General features: G+C 54.9%; 1 protein-coding gene across 1 annotated transcript in view; it reads left to right on the forward strand.

The window, feature by feature from the left end:
• lipeb (lipase, hormone-sensitive b) overlaps positions 1-22486 on the forward strand; it is a 62462-nt gene extending 39976 nt beyond the window's left edge. The window contains exons 6-11 of the mRNA XM_078533473.1: positions 206-355; positions 2563-2707; positions 4832-5059; positions 8380-8544; positions 16306-16724; positions 21391-22486. Coding sequence (XP_078389599.1) covers positions 206-355; positions 2563-2707; positions 4832-5059; positions 8380-8544; positions 16306-16724; positions 21391-21723 — 1440 coding nt within the window. The 3' untranslated portion in view covers positions 21724-22486. The remainder of the gene's footprint in view (positions 1-205; positions 356-2562; positions 2708-4831; positions 5060-8379; positions 8545-16305; positions 16725-21390) is intronic.
• The last annotated feature ends 884 nt before the right edge of the window (positions 22487-23370 follow it).

A 23370-nucleotide genomic window follows, 5' to 3' on the forward strand; every position in this document is an offset into this window, starting at 1 on the left:
CTAGAAAAACTCAGCAGGTCTAACAGCATCTGTGGATAAAAACTAGCGGTAGAGTTTAGTAAAGAGTCTTCAGTAAATGTTAGCACTGGTTCAGTGTGGATGTGAAGTTGCTACCTTTGACTCCCTGCCATCACAGATACAATGCTATCAGGTTGTTGACATGAAGCGTTAGTTATTATTTTCTTGCATTTCCCATTGATATTAGGACAGTGATGAGCTCAATGAACTCTGCAAACCTGAGGCTCAGCTGGGTCTTGACATACGCCTGAAAACCAAGAAAGCTCCCAGGTCGAAATTCCTCATTGTTCATTTCCATGGTGGAGGGTTTGTGGCTCAAACCTCAAAATCACATGAGGTAGGAACAAGTCGAATCCTTTGGGTCTCCTGATTCGGGAGAGTAGCAAGGTTTATTTTTAGCTGTTAGCAAAGACAGCCCAGCTCAAGAAAGGCAAGAGCAAACACTCCCAGGGCAGGTACAGCACGGGGTTAGATACAGAGTAAATCTCCCTATACACTGTCCCCATCAAACACTCCCAGGACAGGTACAGCACGGGGTTAGATACAGAGTAAAGCACCCTCTACACTGTCCCCATCAAACACTCCCAGGACAGGTACAGCACGGGGTTAGATACAGAGTAAAGCTCCCTATACACTGTCCCCATCAAACACTCCCAGGACAGGTACAGCACGGGGTTAGATACAGAGTAAAGCACCCTCTACACTGTCCCCATCAAACACTCCCAGGACAGGTACAGCACGGGGTTAGATACACAGTAAAGCTCCCTCTACACTGTCCCCATCAAACACTCCCAGGACAGGTACAGCACGGGGTTAGATACAGAGTAAAGCTCCCTCTACACTGTCCCCATCAAACACTCCCAGGATAGGTACAGCACGGGGTTAGATACAGAGTAAAGCTCCCTCTACACTGTCCCCATCAAACACTCCCAGGACAGGTACAGCACGGGGTTAGATACAGAGTAAAGCTCCCTCTACACCGTCCCCATCAAACACTCCCAGGACAGGTACAGCACGGGGTTAGATACAGAGTAAAGCTCCCTCTACACCGTCCGCATCAAACACTCCCAGGGCAGGTACAGCACGGGGTTAGATACAGAGTAAAGCTCCCTCTACACTGTCCCCATCAAACACTCCCAGGACAGGTACAGCACAGGGTCGCCCCTCCCCACGTTCCCCCCTCCCCCATCCCCACCCCCCACTTTCCCCCTCCATCTCCCCTTTCCATTTCGCCCCCTCTCACCTTCCACCCCGCCCCTTGCCCCCTCCCCCTTCGCCCCCTCCCCCTTCGCCCCCTCGCCCCCTCCCCCTTCTCCCCCTCAACCCCTCCCCCCTTTGCCCCCTCGCCCTCTCCCCCCTCGCCCTCTCCCCCTTCGCCCTCTCCCCCTTCGCCCTCTCCCCTTCGCCCCCTCGCCCTCTCCCCCCTCGCCCTCTCCCCCTTCGCCCTCTCCCCTTCGCCCCCTCGCCCCTCCCCCTTCGCCCCCTCCCCCCTTTGCCCCCTCGCCCCCTCCCTCTTTGCCCCCTCGCCCCCTCCCTCTTTGCCCCCTCCCCCCTTTGCCCCCTCGCCCTCTCCCCCTTCGCCCCCTCGCCCTCTCCCCCCTCGCCCTCTCCCCCCTCGCCCTCTCCCCCCTCGCCCTCTCCCCCCTCGCCCCCTCCCCCTTCGCCCCCTCCCCCCTTTGCCCCCTCCCACCTCGCCCTCTCCCCCTCGCCCTCTCCCCCTTCGCCCCCTCCCCCTTCGCCCCCTCCCCCTTCGCCCCCTCCCCCTTCGCCCCCTCCCCCCTTTGCCCCTCGCCCTCTCCCCCTTCGCCCTCTCGCCCCCTGCCCCTCGCCCTCTTCCCCTTCGCCCCCTCTCCCCCTTCGCCCCCTCTCCCCCTTCGCCCCCTCCCCCTTCGCCCCCTCCCCCTTCGCCCCCTCCCCCTTCGCCCCCTCCCCTTCTCCCCCTTGCCCCCTCCCCCTTCGCCCCCTCCCCCTTCTCCCCCTCGCCCCCTCCCCCCTTTGCCCCCTCTCCCCCTCCCCCTTCACCCCTCTCCCTTCGCCCCCTCCCCCTTCTCCCCCTCGCCCCCTCCCCCCTTTGCCCCCTCACCCCCTCCCCCTTCGCCCCCTCCCCTTCGCGCCCTTCGCCCTCGCCCCCTCCCCGCTCGCCCCCTCCCACTTTCCCCCTCACCCCGCTCCCTTTCCCCCGAGCCTGTCCCCTTTCCCCCTCACCCCGCTCCCTTTCCACCTCGCCCCTCACCCCTCCCCCTTCCTCCCTCGCCCCTCGCATTGCTGTTCACCACAATGACAGTCTCTGTCTTCTCCATCTCTCCCTCCATCCTCCATCCCTTCGCTGATACTCCCTCTTGCTACTGGTTGCCACGATGGTGTTCACCTCCCTCTCTTTGCCCCACTTAGCGCCAGTCTCCCCCTTTGGTGCTGGACGCCACAGTGATGGTGAAGCCTCCCCTTGCTGACCCAGTTTCTTGGCCGTTGTGCTCCTGTCCCGGTGCTCCTTGGTATGTTTCCTGTTATCCGCCCCACCTCTGACTCCCTGTTTCTTTCGTTTAGCCTTACCTGAAGAGCTGGGCCCACGAGCTGGACTCACCAATCCTTTCCATCGACTACTCACTGGCCCCGGAGGCCCCCTTCCCGCGGGCTCTCGAGGAGTGTTTCTTCGCTTACTGCTGGGCAGTACGCAACTGCCACCTCTTGGGTACGCCTCCCCTCCTCTTGGAATTGCAGAAGCCTCGGAGAAAGGCTGCAGGGCGGTATACAGAGGGGGCGGGGTCAATCAGGACACAGTGACTGGGGGACACCCGTCTCATGGTTAACAGACTATGATGGGCTGAGGAGGCATGCAGTGAAGAGGCGGAGACTTTCAGAGCTCCCTCTACACTCTCCCTGTCACAGCACAGGTACAGCACGGGGTTAGATACAGTGTAAAGCTCCCTCTACACTGTCCCCATCAAACACTCCCAGGACAGGTACAGCACAGGGTTACATACAGAGTAAAGCTCCCTTTTCACTGCTGTCCTGTTATCTTTCAGTTTGCAATTCCTACAAAGGAACAGACTTCAGCAGTGTAAAGGCAGACTCTTCCCCACCCCCCCATCTCTTTCCCTCTTTCCCTCTCTCTCTCTTCCTCCTCTTCCCTCTCTCTCCCCCTCTGTCTCTCTCTCTCTCGCTCCCCCTTCTGTCTCTCACTCCCATTCCCCCTCAATTTCTCTCTCTCTGTCCCCCTCTGTCTTTCTCTCTCTCTCTCTCCTCCTCAGTCTCTCTCTCTCCCCCCATCTTTCTCTCTTTCCCCCCCCCCTCTCTTCCCCTCTGTCTCGCTCTCCATGTTCTGCCCTCTGTCTCTCTCTCTCCCTCTCTCTCTCTCTCCCCCCGTCCACGTCTCTCTCTCTCTCCCCATCTACATCTCTCTCTCCCCCCAGCCTGTGTCTCTCTCTCCTCTGTCTGCCTCTCTCTCCCCCACCCCTCGTCTGTCTCTCTATCGTCCCTCTCTCTCCCCCTCCCCCCTCTGTCTCTCCCTCTCCCCCCTCGGTCTCTCCCTCTCCCCCCTCGGTCTCTCCCTCTCCCCCCTCGGTCTCTCCCTCTCTCCCTCTGTGTCTCTCTTTCTCTCTTCCCACCCCCACACCCCTGTCTCTTTCTCACCCCCCTCAGTCTTTCTCTCTCTTTCTCTTCCTTCCTCTACTTCTCTGTCTCTCTCTCTTTCTCCTGCCCTTTGTCTCTACCTCCCCCCCCCGTCTACGTCTCCGTCCCCCCCCCCCCCCGTCTACGTCTCCGCACCCCCCCCCCCCCGTCTACGCCTCCGTCCCCGTCCCCCGTCTATGTCTCCGTCCCCCCAGTCTACGTCTCCGCACCCCCCCCCCCCCCCCCCGTATACGTCTCCGTCCAGCCCCACCGTGTACGTCTCTCTCTCTCCCCGTCTGTGTCTCTCTCTCCCCCCGTGTCTGCCTCTCTCTCTCCACCCCCCGTTTCTGCCTCTCTCTCTCCCCCACCATCTGCCTCTCTCTCTCCCCCACCATCTGCCTCTCTTTCTCCCCCACCGTCTGCCTCTCTCTCTCCCCCACCGTCTGCCTCTCTCTCTCCCCCACCGTCTGCCTCTCTCTCTCCCCCACCGTCTGCCTCTCTCTCTCCCCCCCACCCCCGTCTGTCTCTGTATCGTCCCACTGTCTGTCTCTCTATTGTCCCTCTCTCTCTTTCTCTCTCTCTCTCTCTGTCTCCCCCTCTCCCCCCTTGGTCTCTCCCCACTTGGTCTCTCCCCCCTCGGTGTCTCCCCCTCTCCCCCCTCGGTCTCTCCCCCCTCGGTGTCTCTCCCTCTGCTCCGTCTCTCCCTCTGCTCCGTCTCTCCCTCTGCTCCGTCTCTCCCTCTGCTCCGTCTCTCCCTCTGCTCCGTCTCTCCCTCTGCTCCGTCTCTCCCTCTGCTCCGTCTCTCCCTCTGCTCCGTCTCTCCCTCTGCTCCGTCTCTCCCTCTGCTCCGTCTCTCCCTCTGCTCCGTCTCTCCCTCTGCTCCGTCTCTCCCTCTGCTCCGTCTCTCCCTCTGCTCCGTCTCTCCCTCTGCTCCGTCTCTTCTTCTGCTCCGTCTCTCCCTCTGCTCCGTCTCTCTCTTCACCCTCCCCCATCCCCCCGGTCGTCTTATCTTGGAGACATGTGGTGGGAATGAGTGTGCGGTGATCTACACCAGTCGCTGTGTGGAGCAGCTGCCACTCTGCTGGGTTCAGGATTCTATCCAATGTACTGAAATCTTCCACCGGCCGCAGTTGTTCCCTATGTGTTCTCACCGCTGTTTTCCCTTTTATCCCCTCACCGACCCCCCCCCACCTCCGTCCATCAGGCTCAACTGGGGAACGGATCTGCCTGGCAGGGGACAGCGCTGGAGGCAACCTCTGCATCACCGTTACCATGCGGGCTGCGTCCTACGGCATCCGGCTGCCCGACGGGATCATGGCAGCCTACCCTGCCACCCTGCTGCAAGCCAGCGCCTCACCATCCCGCCTGCTCACCTTCATCGACCCCCTGCTGCCTCTCACTGTCCTGTCCAAGTGCTTGAGTGCGTACGCAGGTAAGAGTCATGGCAGCTGCACACAAACCCCAGTCTGAATGTCTGGACAGATGTCAGGGTGTCTGGGCATCTGGGAGTCGGGGCGTCTGGGAGTCGGGGCGTCTGGGAGTCGGGGCGTCTGGGAGTCGGGGCGTCTGGGAGTCGGGGCGTCTGGGCGTCGGGGCGTCTGGGCATCGGGGCGTCTGGGTGTCAGGGCGTCTGGGCGTCTGGGTAGGCTCCCAACGGTGGCAGAGCATCCTCTTAGAAGCGGACAGCAAATACCCAGCCCCTTTAACAACCCCAGGATGCCTTGCCAGGTTGAATAGCCGTGAATTACGCGGTGTCAGCTGTGAACCAGTGGGTCTCACTCTCTGTTGTCTTGGAGTCAGAAGCTCGTGGGTTCGAGCCCCACTCAAGAGAATCATACGAAAGAGGAGCAGGAGTAGGCCATTCGGCCCCTCGAGCCTGCTGCACCCTTCGATAAGATCGCGGCTGACCCTGTTTGGGTTTCGAATTCCACATTCCCATCTACCCCCGATAACCTTTGATTTCCTTGCCTAACAAGAATCTATCCAAAATAAGGTGAGAGCAAAATACTGCGGATGCTGGAAATCTGAAACAAAAACGAAAATAGCTGGAAAACTCGAATCTATCCACCTCCGCCTTAAAAATACTCAGTGACCCCGACTCCACCACCTTCTGATGCAGAGAGTTCCAAAGTCGCACAACCCTCTGGGAGGAAAAAAATTCTCCTCATCTCTGTCCTAAAAGGGCGACCCCTAATTTTAAAACAGTGGCCCCCTAGCTCTGGACTCACCCACCAGAGGAAACGTCCTTTCCACCTTGTCAATGCCGGTATTATATCTTCAATCAAATCACCCCTCACTCTTCTAAAGTCCAATGGAAACAAGTCCCAGTTTGTCCAGCCTTTCCTCATAAGACAACCCACGTATCAATCCAGTGAACCTCACCTGAACCACCTCCAACATCTCTTACATCCTTCCTTAAATAAGGAGATCCCAACTACACACAATATTCAAGATGTGGTCAAATGTGGCCCTCCATCCCTGAAGAATAAATCCTTACTTTTATGTTCAGTTCCTCTCGTAATAAAGGATGGCATTCCATTAGCCTTCTGTACCCTGCGCGCCAACTTTTTCTGACTCATGCACTACGAACGCCTCGATCCCCCAGCATCTTGGAATTCTGCAGTGCTTCTCTGTTTCAGTAATACTCTTGTTGTTTTATTCTTCCTGCCAAAGTGAACAACTTCACGTTTCCCCACCTTATACCCCATCTACCAGATTTTTGCCCACTCACTCAATCCATCTGCAGCCACCTTATGCCCTCTTCGCAACACATTTTCCTCCCCATCTTTTTGTCATCTGAAAATTTAGCTACCATTGATGTAAACTGCAAGAAGTTGAGCCCCCAGCACAGACCCCTGCGGGACTCCACTCGTCACATCCTGCCAATCAGAAAAAGAAGGCCCATTTATGCCTACTCTCTGCTTTCTGCTGGCCAGCCAATCTCTATCCATGCTAGTACGTTACCCCCAACACCAGGAGCTTTTACCTTCCGCAAAAACCTTCGACCTTATCAAATGCCTTCTGGAAATCCAAGTACAGTTGTACATCTACAGGCTCCCTGTTATCCACAGCACGTTACTCCTTCAGAGAACTCCAATAAATGGGTTCAACGTGATTCCCCTTTCACAAAACCATGCCGACTCTTCCCGATGACCTTAAGTTTTTCTAAGTGCCCAGCTATAAACTCCTTAACGCTCAATTCGAACAGCTTCACAACAGACGTCAAGCTAACTGGCCTATGGTTTCCTGTTTTCTGCCTCCCTCCCTTCTTGAACAGAGGGGTTATATTTGCTACTTTCCAGTCTGATGGAACCTTTTCAGAATCTAGGGAATTTTAGAAAATTAACACCAAAGCATCTACAATCTCATTAGCCACCTCTTTGAAGACCCGAGGATAAAGTCCATCAGTACCCGGAGACTTGTCAGTCCGCAGTTCCATCAGTTTGCTCAGTACCGCTCCCCTAGTGATTGTAATTTCACCAAGTACCCCTCTCCCCTCCACCTCCTGATCTACAGCTATTACTGGAATGTTTATTCGTACCCTCGATAGTGAAGGCAGAAGCAAAACCTTTGTTCATTTCATCGGCCATTTCCTTATTATCTACTCTTAACTCCCCACTCTCACTCTCTAGAGGACCAGCACTCACTTTACTTACTCTTTTCCTTTTTAAATACTGATCGAAACTCTTGCCATCCATTTTTACATTTCTAGCTAGCTTCCTCTCATACTTAATTTCGTTCTCCTGATTAACCTTTTAATCATTCTCTACTGTTCCTTATATTCTGACAAATCATCTGACCTGCCATCCACCTTTATGCAGTTATATGCTTTTGCCTTAAGTTTGATGATTTCCTTAAGTTCTTTAGTTAACCACAGATGGTAGGTCCCCCGCTTAGAATTTTTCTTTATAGTAGGAGTGTACTTATTCTGATTATTCTGAAATATCCCCATAAAGGTCTGCCAGTGTTTCTCTGTTTATCTATCTCCTATCCTAGTATCCCAGTTCACGTCAGCTAGCTCAGCTTTCATCCCCCACATAGTTGCTCTTATTTAAGTTTATAATACCAGAGCCCATGATCTCGAGCTCATTTCCAGATTGACACTTTCAGTGCCAGTCCCGAGGGAGCGCCATAATGTGGAAGGGCCAATCCCGAGGGAGTGCTGCACTGTCGGAGGGTCAGTACTGAGGGAGCGCTGCGCTGTCAGAGGGTCAGTACTGAGGGAGTGCTGCACTGTCGGAGGGTCAGTACTGAGGGAGTGCTGCACTGTCGGAGGGTCAGTACTGAGGGAGTGCTGCACTGTCGGAGGGTCAGTACTGAGGGAGTGCTGCACTGTCGGAGGGTCAGTACTGAGGGAGTGCTGCGCTGTCGGAGGGGCAGTACTGAGGGAGTGCTGCGCTGTCGGAGGGGCAGTACTGAGGGAGTGCTGCGCTGTCGGAGGGTCAGTACTGAGGGAGTGCTGCACTGTCGGAGGGGCAGTACTGAGGGAGTGCTGCGCTGTCGGAGGGGCAGTACTGAGGGAGTGCTGCGCTGTCGGAGGGTCAGTACTGAGGGAGTGCTGCGCTGTCGGAGGGTCAGTACTGAGGGAGTGCTGCGCTGTCGGAGGGTCAGTACTGAGGGAGTGCTGCACTGTCGGAGGGTCAGCTCAAGAGGGAGAAGCAGCTGGGAGGGGGCTGCGCTCAAGAGAGAGAGAAGCAGCTGGAAGGATCCTGGGCTGTACTCTCCCTGACTGCGGTTAGTTGTGTGTTGCAGGTACAGAGCCCGCGTCGAGTGCCTCCTCGAACAAGGTGGATACACTGAGCATGGTGCAGAATGACACAGCTGTGCTGCTTCGCGACATCCGACTGGGGGCCTCTGCCTGGCTCAACTCACTGCTGGACAACGGCAAGACCAGTGGCAAGAGCAGCAACCGGCCCGGTGAGTACCCCTGCACAGCTATGTCAGATTTCATCCTCTCTGCCTCTGTAACCAACTCCCCCGCCTCTGAAAACCGCCTCCCCCAATCCCCCACCCTGAACTCACTCCTGCCGCACGCCCGCCTCATCTCTGGAACCTCCTCTAGACTTCAGGTCCTTCCGTATCTCTCTGGCCCTCCAACCGCGGCCTCTATGCAATCCTGGCTGAGAGGAGCCAACACTGGACAGACCCCCGGAGAGAACCTGGAATCTTGCCGGTTCAGGAGCTCGGAGGGGAAGGTGCATGTGAGAGGAGTGGTGGAGAGGGGGCACGAACGCAGGTGGAGAGTCAGTCATGTGCGTGAGAGGAGCAGTGCAGAGCGGTCGTAGAGTCAGAGTTATACAGCACAGAAACAGGCCCTTCGGCCCATCATGTCCGTGCTGGCCATCAAGCAGCTATCTATTCTAATCCCATTTTCCAGCACTAGGCCCATAGCCCTGTATGCTATGGCATTTCAAGTGCTCATCTAAATACTTTTCAAATGTTGTGAGGGTTTCTGCCTCTCCCACCCCCTCAGGAAGTGAGTTCCAGATTCCAACCACACTCTGGGTAAAACAAATTTTCTCAAATCCCCTCCATACCTCCTGTCCCTTACCTTAAATCGATGCCCCCTGGTTATTGACACCTCCGCTAAGGGGAAACGTTTCTTCCTATCCACCCTATCTATGCCCCTTATAATTTTGTACACCTCAATCAGGTCCCCCCCCACAGCCTTCTCTGCTCTAAGGAAAACAACCTTAACCTATCCAGTCTCTCTTCATAGCTGAAACGCTCCAGCCCAGGCAACATCCTGGTGAATCTCCTCTGCACCCTCTCCAGTGCAATCCCATCCTTCCGATAGTGTGGCGACCAGAACTGCGCCCAGTACTCCAGCTGTGGACTAACTAGTGCTTTATACAGTTCCAACATAACCTCCCTGCTCTTAGATTCTATGCCTCGGCTAATAAAGGCAAGTATCCCATATTCCTTCTTAACCACCTTATCTACCTGTGCTGCTGCCTTCAGGGATCTATGGGCATGTACACCAAGGTCCCTCTGATCCTCTGTACTTCCTAGGGTCCTACCATTTAGCGTGTATTCCCTTGCCGTGTTAGTCCTCCCAAAATGCATCGGAAGGGGGCTGTGCGCAGGCGAGAGAGGAGTGGCGGATGGGGGGTCACGTGGCTGAGTAGTGATGGGGGTAGCGCATGCACGAGGTGTGGTGGATGATTGGGTGAGGTGGGTGCACGCAAGAGGAGCAGGTGAGCTGGGCGAGCGTGAGAGGGGTGTGGCACAGTGGGGGCTGGTTGCATGTGAGAGGAGTGGTGAAGGAGCTGGGCACGTGAAAGCAAAGCTGTGTGAACGAGAGAGAGAGAAATGGCAGGGAGGGGGCTGGACTCGAGAGGGAGAAGCGGCTGGGAGGGGGCTGGACTCGAGAGGGAGAAGCGGCAGGGAGGGGGCTGGACTCGAGAGGGAGAGAAGCGGCAGGGAGCGGGCTGGACTCGAGAGAGAGAAGCGACAGGGAGGGGGCTGGACTCGAGAGGGAGAAGCAGCAGGGAGGGGGCTGGACTCGAGAGGGAGAAGCAGCAGGGAGGGGGCTGGACTCGAGAGAGAGAAGCGGCAGGGAGGGGGCTGGACTCGAGAGAGAGAGAGAAGCGGCAGGGAGGGGGCTGGACTCGAGAGAGAGAGAGAAGCGGCAGAGTGGGGTCTGGACTCGAGAGAGAGAGAGAGAAGCGGCAGGGAGGGGGCTGGACTCGAGAGAGAGAAGCGGCAGGGAGGGGGCTGGACTCGAGAGAGAGAGAGAAGCGGCAGGGAGGGGGCAGGACTCGAGAGGGAGCAGCGGCAGGGAGGGGGCTGGACTCGAGAGAGAGAAGCGGCTGGGAGGGGGCTGGACTCGAGAGAGAGAAGCGGCAGGGAGGGGGCTGGACTCGAGAGAGAGAAGGAGCTGGGAGGGGGCTGGACTCGAGAGAGAGAAGCGGCCGGGAGGGGGCTGGACTCGAGAGGGAGAAGCGGCAGGTAGGGGGCTGGACTCGAGAGAGAGAGAGAGAGAAGCGGCAGGGAGGGGGCTGGACTCGAGAGGGAGAAGCGGCAGGGAGGGGGCTGGACTCGAGAGAGAGAGAAGCGGCAGGGAGTGGGCTGGTCTCGAGAGGGAGCAGCGGCAGGGAGGGGGCTGGACTCGAGAGGGAGAAGCGGCAGGGAGGGGGCTGGGCTCGAGAGGGAGAAGCAGCAGGGAGGGGGCTGGGCTCGAGAGGGAGAAGCAGCAGGGAGGGGGCTGGACTCGAGAGGGAGAAGCGGCAGGGAGGGGGCTGGACTCGAGAGGGTGAAGCGGCAGGGAGGGGGCTGGACTCGAGAGGGAGAAGCGGCAGGGAGGGGGCTGGACTCGAGAGAGAGAAGCGGCAGGGAGGGGGCTGGACTCGAGAGGGAGAAGCAGCAGGGATGGGGCTGGACTCGAGAGAGAGAGAGAAGCGGCTGGGAGGGGGCTGGACTCGAGAGAGAGAAGCGGCAGGGAGGGGGCTGGACTCGAGAGAGAGAAGGAGCTGGGAGGGGGCTGGACTCGAGAGAGAGAGAAAGAGCTGGGAGGGGGCTGGACTCGAGAGGGAGAAGCGGCAGGGAGGGGGCTGGACTCGAGAGAGACAGAAGGAGCTGGAAGGGGGCTGGACTCGAGAGAGAGACTCGGCAGGGAGGATGAGGCAACCATGGCTGACAAGGGAAGTCAGGGACAGCATTAAAGCTAAAGAGAAAGCATACAATGCGGCGAAGAGCAGTAGGAAACCAGGGGATTGGGAAGTCTACAAGGACCAACAGAGGACAACTAAAAAAGAAATAAGGAGGGAGAAGATTAAATATGAGGGTAAACTAGCCAGTAATATAAAAGAAGATTGCAAGAGTTTTTTTAGATATATAAAGGGGAAGAGAGAGGCAAAAGTGGACATTGGGCCGCTGGAAAATGACGCTGGAGAAGTAGTAGTGGGGAACAAAGAAATGGCGGAGGAACTGAATAGGTACTTTGCGTCAGTCTTCACAGTGGAAGACATGAGTGACATCCTCAAAGTTCAAGAGAGTTGGGGGGCAGAGGTGAGTCTGGTGGCCATTACCAAGGAGAAGGTGCTAGGAAAACTGAAAGGTCTGAAGGTGGATAAATCACCTGGACCAGATGGATTACACCCCAGAGTTCTGAAGGAGATAGCTGAAGAGATAGTGGAGGTGTTAGTGGTGATCTTTCAGGAATCACTGGAGTCAGGGAGGGTCCCAGAGGACTGGAAAATCACTAATGTAATCCCCCTGTTTAAGAAGGGAGTGAGACAAAACACGGGAAATTACAGGCCGATTAGCCTGACCTCAGTCGTTGGTAAGATTTTAGAGTCCATTATTAAGGATGAGATTTCAGAATACTTGGAAGTGCATGGTAAAATCGGGCAAAGTCAGCATGGGTTCATCAAGGGGAGGTCATGCCTGACAAATCTGTTAGAATTCTTTGAGGAGGTAACGAGTAGGTTAGACAAAGGAGAGCCAATGGATGTTATCTACTTGGACTTCCAGAAGGCCTTTAACAAGGTGCCGCACAGGAGGCTGCTCAGTAAGGTAAGAGCCCATGGTGTTAGAGGCAAGGTACTAGCATGGATAGAAGATTGGCTGTCTGGCAGGAGGCAAAGAGTGGGAATAAGGTGGTCCTTCTCAGGATGGCGGCCGGTGACTAGTGGAGTTCCGCAGGGGTCAGTGTTGGGACCACAACTTTTCACTTTATACATTAATGATCTAGATGAAGGAACTGAGGGCATCCTGGCTAAGTTTGCAGATGATACAAAGATAGGTGGAGGGACAGGTAGTATTGAGGAGGTGGGGAGGCTGCAGAAGGATTTGGACAGGTTAGGAGAATGGGCAAAGAAGTGGCAGATGGAATACAACGTGGGGAAGTGCGAGGTCATGCACTTTGGCAGGAAGAATAGAGGCATGGACTATTTTCTAAATGGGGAGGGATTTCAGAAATCTGGAGTGCAAAGGGACTTGGGAGTCCTAGTCCAGGATTCTCTTAAGGTTAACTTGCAGGTTGAGTCGATATTTAGGAAGGCAAGTGCAATGTTAGCATTTATTTCGAGAGGACTAGAATATAAAAGCAGGGATGTGCTGCTGAGGCTTTATAAGGCTCTGGTCAGACCACATTTAGAATATTGTGAGCAATTTTGGGCCCTGTATCTCAGGAAGGATGTTCTGGCCCTGGAGAGGGTCCAGAGGAGGTTCACGAGAACGATCCCAAGAATGAAAGGCTTAACATATGAGGAACGTTTGAGGACTCTGGGTCTATACTCAATGGAGTTTAGAAGGATGAGGGGGGATCTGATTGAAACTTACAGAATACTGAAAGGCCTGGATAGAGTGGATGTGGGGAAGATGTTTCCATTAGTAGGAGAGACTAGGACCCGAGGGCACAGCCTCGGAGTAAAGGGAAGACCTCTTAGAACAGAGATGAGGAGAAACTTCTTTAGCCAGAGAGTGGTGAATCTATGAAATTCATTGCCACAGAAGGCTGTGGAGGCCAGGTCATTGAGCGTATTTAAGACCGAGATAGATAGGTTCTTGATTGGTAAGGGGATCAAAGGTTACGGGGAGAAGGCGGGAGAATGGGGTTGAGAAACTTATCAGCCATGATTGAATGGCGGAGCAGACTCGATGGGCCGAATGGCCTAATTTCTGCACCTAGTCTTATGGGGAGGGGGCTGTGCTCGAGAGAGAGAGAGAGAAGCGGCGGGGAGGGGGGCTGCTCATACAAGAGGGAAGTGGCAGGGAGGGGACTGCGCGCAAGCACGTACGTAAGGGGCCTCGCGCAGATGAGGGGAGTGGCTTCACGTGTGAGAGAGAGAGGGATGGGGAGGGGGGCCACGTGTGCCTGAGAGAGAGGCGTACGGGAGGGGCTGCCTGCTTGAGATGAATGGCGGGGTGGTGGGGGCACACGCCTGTGACCAAGGGGAGTGGTAGAGGGGCCTCTCACATGAGAGGAGCGGCCGTTTACCTGGGCGGCCGTTTACCTGTGAGGGAGGATACGCCACACGCGCGCACATGAGAGGAGTGGGCGGAGGGCCACACGCGCCCACATGTCATGGCAAAGCCGCCTGGTGCGCTCGTGCAAGAGCAGCGGCCGAACTGGGTTCAGGGGTTAGTTTCCCCACCTCAGCTGTGCACGGGTAATCCTGGCTCTGTGGGGCTGCTGTCTTCCCGTTGAGATGTTGCTGGCCCTCCAGCTGCCTCCTTGCCACCTCTCAACCCTGAGCTCTGTCTTGTCTCCGCAGTCGGATTGCAGCTCTGGGCCTGTCTCAGGCGCTCCCTCACCCTGCTGGTGCATCTGCTGCGACTCGAGAAGCCGGTCCTTTCTAACTATCTTGTCTCCGGTAGGAAGCATCTCTAGTGCTGTAACCTTGCAACCCAAATGGCTTTTGTTTCCGAGCAACCCTCGCCTTAATCAGTAACCCACGTTGGTATGGTCCCTGTCGGTCGGTGGTCCCTTCCTACGTGTGTCTCTATACTTTCTTTTGACACCTTTGCTTGCTTCGCTCTGTCTCCTGTGCCTTGTGCCGTATCACCTGTCTGCTTGGGCCCTTTATCACCTCGGCCTCTCGTTGCTTGCCTCACTCACTAGCTAGCTTTGCACTCACCCAGACCCCACCATATTACCGGAAGAAGAGCCAGGGGAGTTTTCCCTGGTGTCCTGTGCCTAGTACTTTTCCCTTAACCGACACCACTAAAACCCGATTAGCAGTCGCTTGACAGTACAGAGCTTGAGTATTGCTGAAGAGACAGAAGCGATTCATCTTACTCTCATCAGGACAAACACAAGAATGCCAAATTTCAAATTATGACAAGCAATTTATACTACAGGAAAAAAAGGTGCTGATTGGTTGGCAAGTTAACTCTGGTCGAGGCATTGCCATGGGGAACTACGGGCTCCCCAAGCTCCTGGGTAATTCAAAAAAAAGATGCAGGGGCTTGAACATATTCCTTTTGTTGGCAGAGAATGGGTCCCGGCGTATGAATGAATGTCGCTTCTAGCAAGCAGAAATAAGCCATGTTACAAGCTTGACTGATTATCTTAAATTGGCTGCTAAGAATGTTATGTCCCTTCTATCACACCTAAAGATACATTAACATTAACAGCCAAGATAATCAGTGGATGTGTGCATCGCTGGCTAGGCCAGCATTTATTGCCCATCCCTAACTGCCCCCTTGAGAAGGCGGTGGGTGAGCTGCCTTCTTGAGCCGCTGCAGTCCATGTGGTGTAGGTACACCCACAGTGCTGTTAGGAAGGGAGTTCCAGGATTTTGTCCGTGTGGTGTAGGTACACCCACAGTGCTGTTAGGGAGGGAGTTCCAGGATTTTGTCCGTGTGGTGTAGGTATACCCACAGTGCTGTTAGGGAGGGAGTTCCAGGATTTTGTCCGTGTGGTATAGGTACACCCACAGCGCTGTTAGGGGGGGAGTTCCAGGATTTTGACCCAGCGACAGTGAAGGAACGGCCGATATATTTCCAAGTCAGGATGGTGGGTGTCTTGGAGGGGAACTTGCAGGTGGTGGTGTTCCCATGTGTCTCCTGCCCTTGTCCTTCGAGATGGTAGTGGTCGTGGGTTTGGAAGGCACTGCCGAAGGAGCCTTGGTGAGTTGCTGCAGTGCATCTTGTAGACTGTACACACTGCTGCCACTGTGTATCGGTGGTGGAGGGAGTGAATGTTTAAGGTTGTAGATGGGGTGCCAGTCAAGTGGGCTTTGTCCTGGATAGTGTCGAGCTCCTTGAGTGTTGTTGGAGCTGCACTCATCCAGGCAAGTGGAGAGTATTCCATCTCACCCCTGACTTGTGCCTTGTAGATGGTGGACAGGCTTTGGGGAGTCAGGAGATGAGTTACTCGCTGCAGGATTCCTAGCCTCTGACCCGCTCTTGTAGCCACAGTATTTATGTGGCTAGTCCAGTTCAGTTACTGGTCAATGGTAACCCCCAGGGTGTTGATAGTGAGGGATTCAGCAATGGTAATGTCATTGAACATCGTGGTTGGATTCTCTCTTGTTGGAGATGGTCATTGCCTGGCACTTGTGTGGCGCGAATGTTACTTGCCATTTAGCAGCCCAAGCCTGGATATTGTCCAGGTCTTGCTGCATATGGACATGAGCTGCTTCAGTATCTGAGGAGTCGCGAATGGTGCTGAACATTGTGCAACCATCAGCGAACATCCCCACTTCTGACCTTATGATGGAGGGAAGGCCATTGACTGAAGCAGCTGCAGATGGCTGGGTGATCATTTGAAATTTGCCGTTCTTGTGTTTGTCCCGATGAGTGCACGATGAGAAGCTTCAGCAACATGTCCGCCCTTTCCAGCAATAAAATAGATGACCTGTTCCTTAACACACTGCTGTCAGTGTGGGACCTGGCTGTGTGCAAATTGGCTGCCCCGACTCCTACATTTACAACTGCACTTCGAAATGAAAAAAGGCACTTCAGTGGATGTGAAGCACTTTCAGAGGGGCTGAGGTAGTGAAAGGCGCTATGGACCTGCACGTCCCTCCTAACAGTCCTGTGCCAAGCGGTGGGATTAGTCCTGGCATCTGTGGGGTTTAAGCACGGGCTTTCGGTATTGGGGGTGAAAAGGGAGCAGGTTTTGAAGTTATGACTGAGACCGAGACTAAGATGAGCCCTGTCTTCTTCTTCCCTCCCCAACCACAACTACTCTTCCCCCCCCCCCCCACCCCTTTAACCCACGGTCAGAGGTGGTGCGGAAGAGCTGCTCGGAAGCTGCCCTGACCGGGACCTCCACGAGCTCCTCCTCGGACCACGAGCACGACTTTGTGATGAGCCGGACCTGCCGGGAGCTGGGCGAGGACACCCCACCCTCCAGCAGGCAGAGCCTGCCGGACCGGGAAGCCGACGCGCGGGCCCAAGCCAGCGGCAGGCCCAGAGCTGGCTTCTACCAGGAGGGGGAGGAAGGAGAGGAAGGGCAGAGGAGCCAACCCGGCGAGGAAGCACCGCGGACGACGGAGTTCCCCGGAGGGTTCCAGCCCCTCCGCAGCGACACGGCGACAGGCAACATTAAACTGCAGACCACGGCCATTGTGAAGAACCCCTTCATGTCTCCGCTGCTGGCCCCAGATGACATGCTCCGGGGGCTGCCGCCTATACATCTAGTGGTGAGTGTCAGCTCTTACCCAATTCACCCTGCCTCCATCGCCCAATGGCCTCTCCCTAGCCAGCACCCTGGGGTCCAGATCCTGCAGGCACCAGATCCCCTCCCTCACCTCGCCAGACTTCACCAGTCCCAACAGAAATTTAAAACCTTCACACCTGACCCCCTTGTGAAGACAAATACGTTCCCTGCGATCCCCTTCTGAGGTGTTAATACTCACACGTCCACTGGGATCCCCTTGTTAATACTCACACACCCACTGAGACCCCCTTGTTAATACTCACACACCCACTGGGATCCCCTTGTTAATACTCACACACCCACTGGGACCCCCTTGTTAATACTCACACACCCACTGGGACCCCCTTGTTAATACTCACACACCCACTGGGATAACCTTGTTAATACTCACACACCCACTGGGACCCCCTTGTTAATACTCACACACCCACTGGGACCCCCTTGTTAATACTCACACACCCACTGGGATCCCCTTGTTAATACTCACACACCCACTGGGACCCCCTTGTTAATACTCACACACCCACTGGGATCCCCTTGTTAATACTCACACACCCACTGGGATCCCCTTGTTAATACTCACACACCCACTGGGATAACCTTGTTAATACTCACACACCCACTGGGATCCCCTTGTTAATACTCACACACCCACTGGGATAACCTTGTTAATACTCACACACCCACTGGGACCCCCTTGTTAATACTCACACATCCACTGGGATAACCTTGTTAATACTCACACACCCACTGGGACCCCCTTGTTAATACTCACACACCCACTGGGATAACCTTGTTAATACTCACACACCCACTGGGACCCCCTTGTTAATACTCACACACCCACTGGGATAACCTTGTTAATACTCACACACCCACTGGGACCCCCTTGTTAATACTCACACATCCACTGGGACCCCCTTGTTAATACTCACACATCCACTGGGACCCCCTTGTTAATACTCACACATCCACTGGGACCCCCTTGTTAATACTCACACATCCACTGGGACCCCCTTGTTAATACTCACACACCCACTGGGACCCCCTTGTTAATACTCACACATCCACTGGGACCCCCTTGTTAATACTCACACACCCACTGGGACCCCCTTGTTAATACTCACACACCCACTGGGACCCCCTTGTGAATACTCACACACCCACTGGGACCCCCTTGTGAATATTCACACACCCCCTGGGACCCCCTTGTTAATACTCACACACTCCCTCAGAATGCCTGTAAATACTGACAGATCTACTGGGAGACCCTTGTGTATATATACACACTCTTTGGGACTCCTTCTAGATACTGACACACCCTCCGGGACCCCCTGTAAATATTGACAACCCCCCCCCCACCCCTACCCCGGAGCCCCTGTAAATACTGACACACTCCCCGGGGACCCTCTGTAAATACTGACACACTCCCCGGGGACCCTCTGTAAATACTGACACACTCCCCGGGGACCCCCTGTAAATACTGACACACTCCCCGGGGACCCCCTGTAAATACTGACACACTCTCGGGAACTCCTGTAAATACTGACACACTCCCCAGGGACACTCTGTAAATACTGACACACTCCCCGGGGACCCTCTGTAAATACTGACACACTCCCCGGGGACCCCCTGTAAATACTGACACACTCCCCGGGGACCCCCTGTAAATACTGACACACTCTCGGGAACTCCTGTAAATACTGGCACACTCCCCGGGGACACTCTGTAAATACTGACACACTCCTTGGGGCCCCCTGTAAATACTGACACACTCCCCGGGGACCCCCTGTAAATACTGACACACTCCCCGGGGACCCCCTGTAAATACTGACACACTCTCGGGAACTCCTGTAAATACTGGCACACTCCCCGGGGACCCCCTGTAAACACTGACACAGTCTCTGGTACTCCCTGTAAATACTGAAATTCTCCCCGGGACTCCATCTAAATATTGACATTCTCTCCTGGACCACCTGTAAATACTGACACACTCCCTGGGAACCACTGTCAATATTCACACACTCCCCAGGGTTCCCCTGTATATATTGATACTCTCCCCGGGGCCCCCCTGAAAATACCGACACACTCTTAGACTTCCTGTAAATACTGATACTCTCCCTGGGACTCCCTGTCAATACTGAAACACTCCCTGGGGTATCTCTGTAAATACTGTTATTCTCCCCAGGGTCTCTCTGTAAATACTGACAGGCTCCCTGGGATCCTGTAAATACTGACACACTCCCTAGGAACAGCTGCAAATACTGACACACTCTCCGGGAAACCCTGTAAATACTGACAGTCGCTAGGAACAGCTGCAAATACTGACACAGTCCACGGGAAACCCTGTAAATACTGACAGTCGCTAGGAACAGCTGCAAATACTGACACAGTCCACGGGAAACCCTGTAAATACTGAGACAGTCCCCCGGGAAACCCTGTAAATACTGACACAGTCCCTAGGAACAGCTGCAAATACTGACACACTCCCCGGGAAACCCTGTAAATATTGACACAGTCCCTAGGAACAGCTGCAAATACTGACACACTCCCCGGGAAACCGTGTAAATATTGACACAGTCCCTAAGAACAGCTGCAAATACTGACACAGTCCCCGGGAAACCCTGTAAATACTGACACTGTCCCCGGGAAACCCTGTTAATACTGACACAGTCCCCGGGAAACCCTGTTAATACTTACACAGTCCCCGGCAAACCCTGTAAATACTGACACAGTCCCCGGGAAACCCTGTAAATACTGACACAGTCCCCGGGAAACCCTGTAAATACTGACACAGTCCCCGGGAAACCCTGTAAATACTGACACAGTCCCCGGGAAACCCTGTAAATACTGACACAGTCCCCGGGAAACCCTGTAAATACTGACACAGTCCTCGGGAAACCCTGTAAATACTGACACAGTCCCCGGGAAACCCTGTAAATACTGACACAGTCTCCGGGAAACCCTGTAAATACTGACACAGTCCCCGGGAAACCCTGTAAATACTGACACAGTCCCCGGGAAACCCTGTAAATACTGACACAGTCCCCGGGAAACCCTGTAAATACTGACACAGTCCCCGGGAAACCCTGTAAATACTGACACAGTCTCCGGGAAACCCTGTAAATACTGACACAGTCCCCGGGAAACCCTGTAAATACTGACACAGTCCCCGGGAAACCCTGTAAATACTGACACAGTCCCCGGGAAACCCTGTAAATACTGACACAGTCCCCGGGAAACCCTGTAAATACTGACACAGTCCCCGGGAAACCCTGTAAATACTGACACAGTCCCCGGGAAACCCAGTAAATACTGACACACTCCCAGGAACAGCTGGAAATACTGACACAGTCCCCAGGAAACCCTGTAAATACTGACACAGTCCCCAGGAAACCCTGTAAATACTGACACAGTCCCCGGGAACCCTGTAAATACTGACACAGTCACCGGGAAACCCTGTAAATACTGACACACTCCCTGGGACACCCTGTAAATATTCACACACTCCCTGGCACACCCTGTAAATATTCACACACTCCCCGGGACACCCTGTAAATATTCACACACTCCCTGGGACAACGTGTAAATATTCACACACTCCCTGGCACACCCTGTAAATATTCACACACTCCCCGGGACACCCTGTAAATATTCACACACTCCCTGGCACACCCTGTAAATATTCACACACTCCCCGGGACACCCTGTAAATATTCACACACTCCCCGGGACACCCTGTAAATATTCACACACTCCCCGGGACACCCTGTAAATATTCACACACTCCCCGGGACACCCTGTAAATATTCACACACTCCCCGGGACACCCTGTAAATATTCACACTCTCCCCGGGACACCCTGTAAATATTCACACACTCCCCGGGACACCCTGTAAATATTCACACACTCCCTGGGACACCCTGTAAATATTCACACACTCCCTGGGACACCGTGTAAATATTCACACACTCCCCGGGACACCCTGTAAATATTCACACACTCCCCGGGACACCCTGTAAATATTCACACACTCACTGGGACACCCTGTAAATGGACTGTGATGATCCCCATGCCGGGTGTCAGCTGTGGCTCAGTAGGGTCCAGCACTCTCTCTTGTTGCTGAATCAGCAACTCGCGGGTTCAAAGCTCAGCACCAGAGACTTGAGCCCATGGGCCGGGCCTACACACGCCCAGTGTGCTGCGGGTACTGAGGGAGCCCCGCATTATCGGAGCTGGCGTCTTTCAGGAGGAGACCCTAAACCCAGGCCCCACCTTCCCTCTCAGCTGGATATCAAAAATTAGAGGCCGCTTCTTCAAAGGAGAATCGAGGAGTTCTCCCTGGGGTCAGTATTCATCCCTCACCCAGCGTCACAAAAAGATGCTACCTGGCCTTGTGCACGTTGCTATATTTGGGATCCTGCTGTGCGCAAATTGCAACAGGGAATGCAAATTTCCCCCCCCACCCAGCCCCACTCCGGTGTCCTGGCCCATGCGCTCCTTGTTTTAATGGAGATGGGGATTGATTTGGGAGCGGCGCGGTTTGGGTTAAGGTGTGGGTCGGACACTTGGTTTGCAGATGGTGGTGTGGGACGGATATTAAACAGTGCTCTCCTCCTCCTCCCTCCACCCCCCCCCCCCGCTTCAGGCCTGCGCCCTGGACCCCATGCTGGACGATTCGGTGATGTTCGCCAAGCGGCTGCGGAGCGCGGGCCAGACGGTGAGCCTGCAGGTGGTGGAGGACCTCCCCCACGGCTTCCTCAGCCTCTCCCACCTCTCCCGCGAGACCAAGGAGGCGTCCAACATCTGCGTGGTCAAGATCCGGGAGGTCCTCCAGGGCCCGGCGGCCGCCCCCGCCGCCGCCGGCCAGACTCGCAAACATCGCAAGCTGGAGAGGGTGGGAGCCAAGCCCCCGCCTGCTGCCGAGGTCCGGCAGCCCGAGGACCTGACCGTGGTCTCCAACCGAGAAATTGGGGCCTAGACCGCCCCGCGGTGTCTGCACTCTCCTCGTGCACGAGGGAACAGTGGCGTGATGTGTCTCCGTGGGCGTGCAGATTGCAGCGTTTTCTAGATGATCTTATTCCGCTTTCATCCTCAGACTAACCCCCCTTTTCAAAAGGGCTGTGACTGTTCGCAGGACTGTCCCGGGGACCGCAGGGCGTTCGGTGTGGGGTTTCTCCCAAATGCAATCCCCCCACCACCCCCCATCGCCAGGGATTGCGCACACGTTTATGTGAAGCAAATGGTACGATCGCATATCCACCCCCCCTCCCTCCCTCAATTGCCTTTGCTGTGAGCGCAGAGCTCCAGTGTGCTCGGGGAGCGAGTGTGACCCGCACACCCTGCAGAAGACAGCGATAGTACGCGGGAGGGGGGGTGGTCTAAGCACAAGCGAAGCCCATTGCAAGACGTGCCCTGAGGAGGACGGTGGGGGGGGCTGCCAGGGGCACTCTTGCTCGTGCGTGAGACCTGACACGAATGGAGACCAAAGCACAATGCTTATTTTTGGCCAGTGCAGGGAAGGTGCAATTTACTTCATCTGAATTGTTTGGAATGCTGCCTTTATACCTGTGACTGTGTGTGTGTGTGTGTGTGTGCGTGTGTGTGTGTGTGTGTGTGTGTGTCTGTCTGTCTGTGTCCATCTGTCTGTCTGTGTGTGTCTATGTGTACATGTGTAAGTCAGTTGCCTGTGTTTTTCTGTCTTTGAGTCTGTACCTGTTACTTTTGTTAAATTCTTGTACTATAATGATTTGTTTATGCCGTCTTTTACATTACTGACAGAGATCATGTATTTATTCTGTGACCTCCCCTGCTTCATTCCCCCTGATGCCCAGTGCTGGCTGTATGTGGTATTGCCCCTGTTTGTCGGTGACATTCCACTGCAATCTCAGAGCAGGCGTGGCTTGTGTCACAGCTCCCCGTCCCTCAACACTGCAGGCTCTTCCAGCGCTCTCGGTCTGAGACTTGGTCTGTTATGGACCCTGTCGGGAGCTGCGCTTCACATATGAATCTGGTCTCACTGCCCCTGCACTAAAGGTAAGACATGAGGCAAAGCAGCAAGATGGCATTCAAGTGTGCTCCTGTTATTTTGGAACTTTTTAATTCATTCACGGGATGTGGGCCTCGCTGGCTGGGCCAGCGTTTATTGCCCATCCCTAGTTCCCATTGAGAAGGTGGTGGTGAGCTGCCTTCTTGAGCCGCTGCAGTCTAAGTGGTGTAGGTACACCCACAGTGCTGTTAGGGAGGGAGTTCCAGGATTTTGACCCAGCGACACTGAAGGAACGGCCGATATATTTCCAAGTCAGGATGGTGAGTGACTTGGAGGGTAACTTCCAGGTGGTGGTGTTCCCATCTGTCTGCTGCCCTTGTCCTTCCAGATGGTAGTGGTCATGGGTTTGGAAGGTGCTGTCAAAGGAGCCTTGGTAAATTCCTGCAGTGCATCTTGTAGATGGTACACACACTGCTGCTACTGTACGTCGGTAGTGGAGGGAGTGAATGTTTGTGGATGGGGTGCCAATCAAGCGGGCTGCTTTGTCCTGGATGGTGTCGAGCTTCTTGAGTGTTGTGGGAGCTGCACTCATCCAGGAAAATGGAGAATATTCCATCACACTCCTGACTTGTGCCTTGT

This window comes from Cetorhinus maximus, chromosome 33, assembly GCF_964194155.1.
Source record: "Cetorhinus maximus chromosome 33, sCetMax3.hap1.1, whole genome shotgun sequence".
Classification (NCBI taxonomy): Eukaryota; Metazoa; Chordata; class Chondrichthyes; order Lamniformes; family Cetorhinidae; genus Cetorhinus; species Cetorhinus maximus.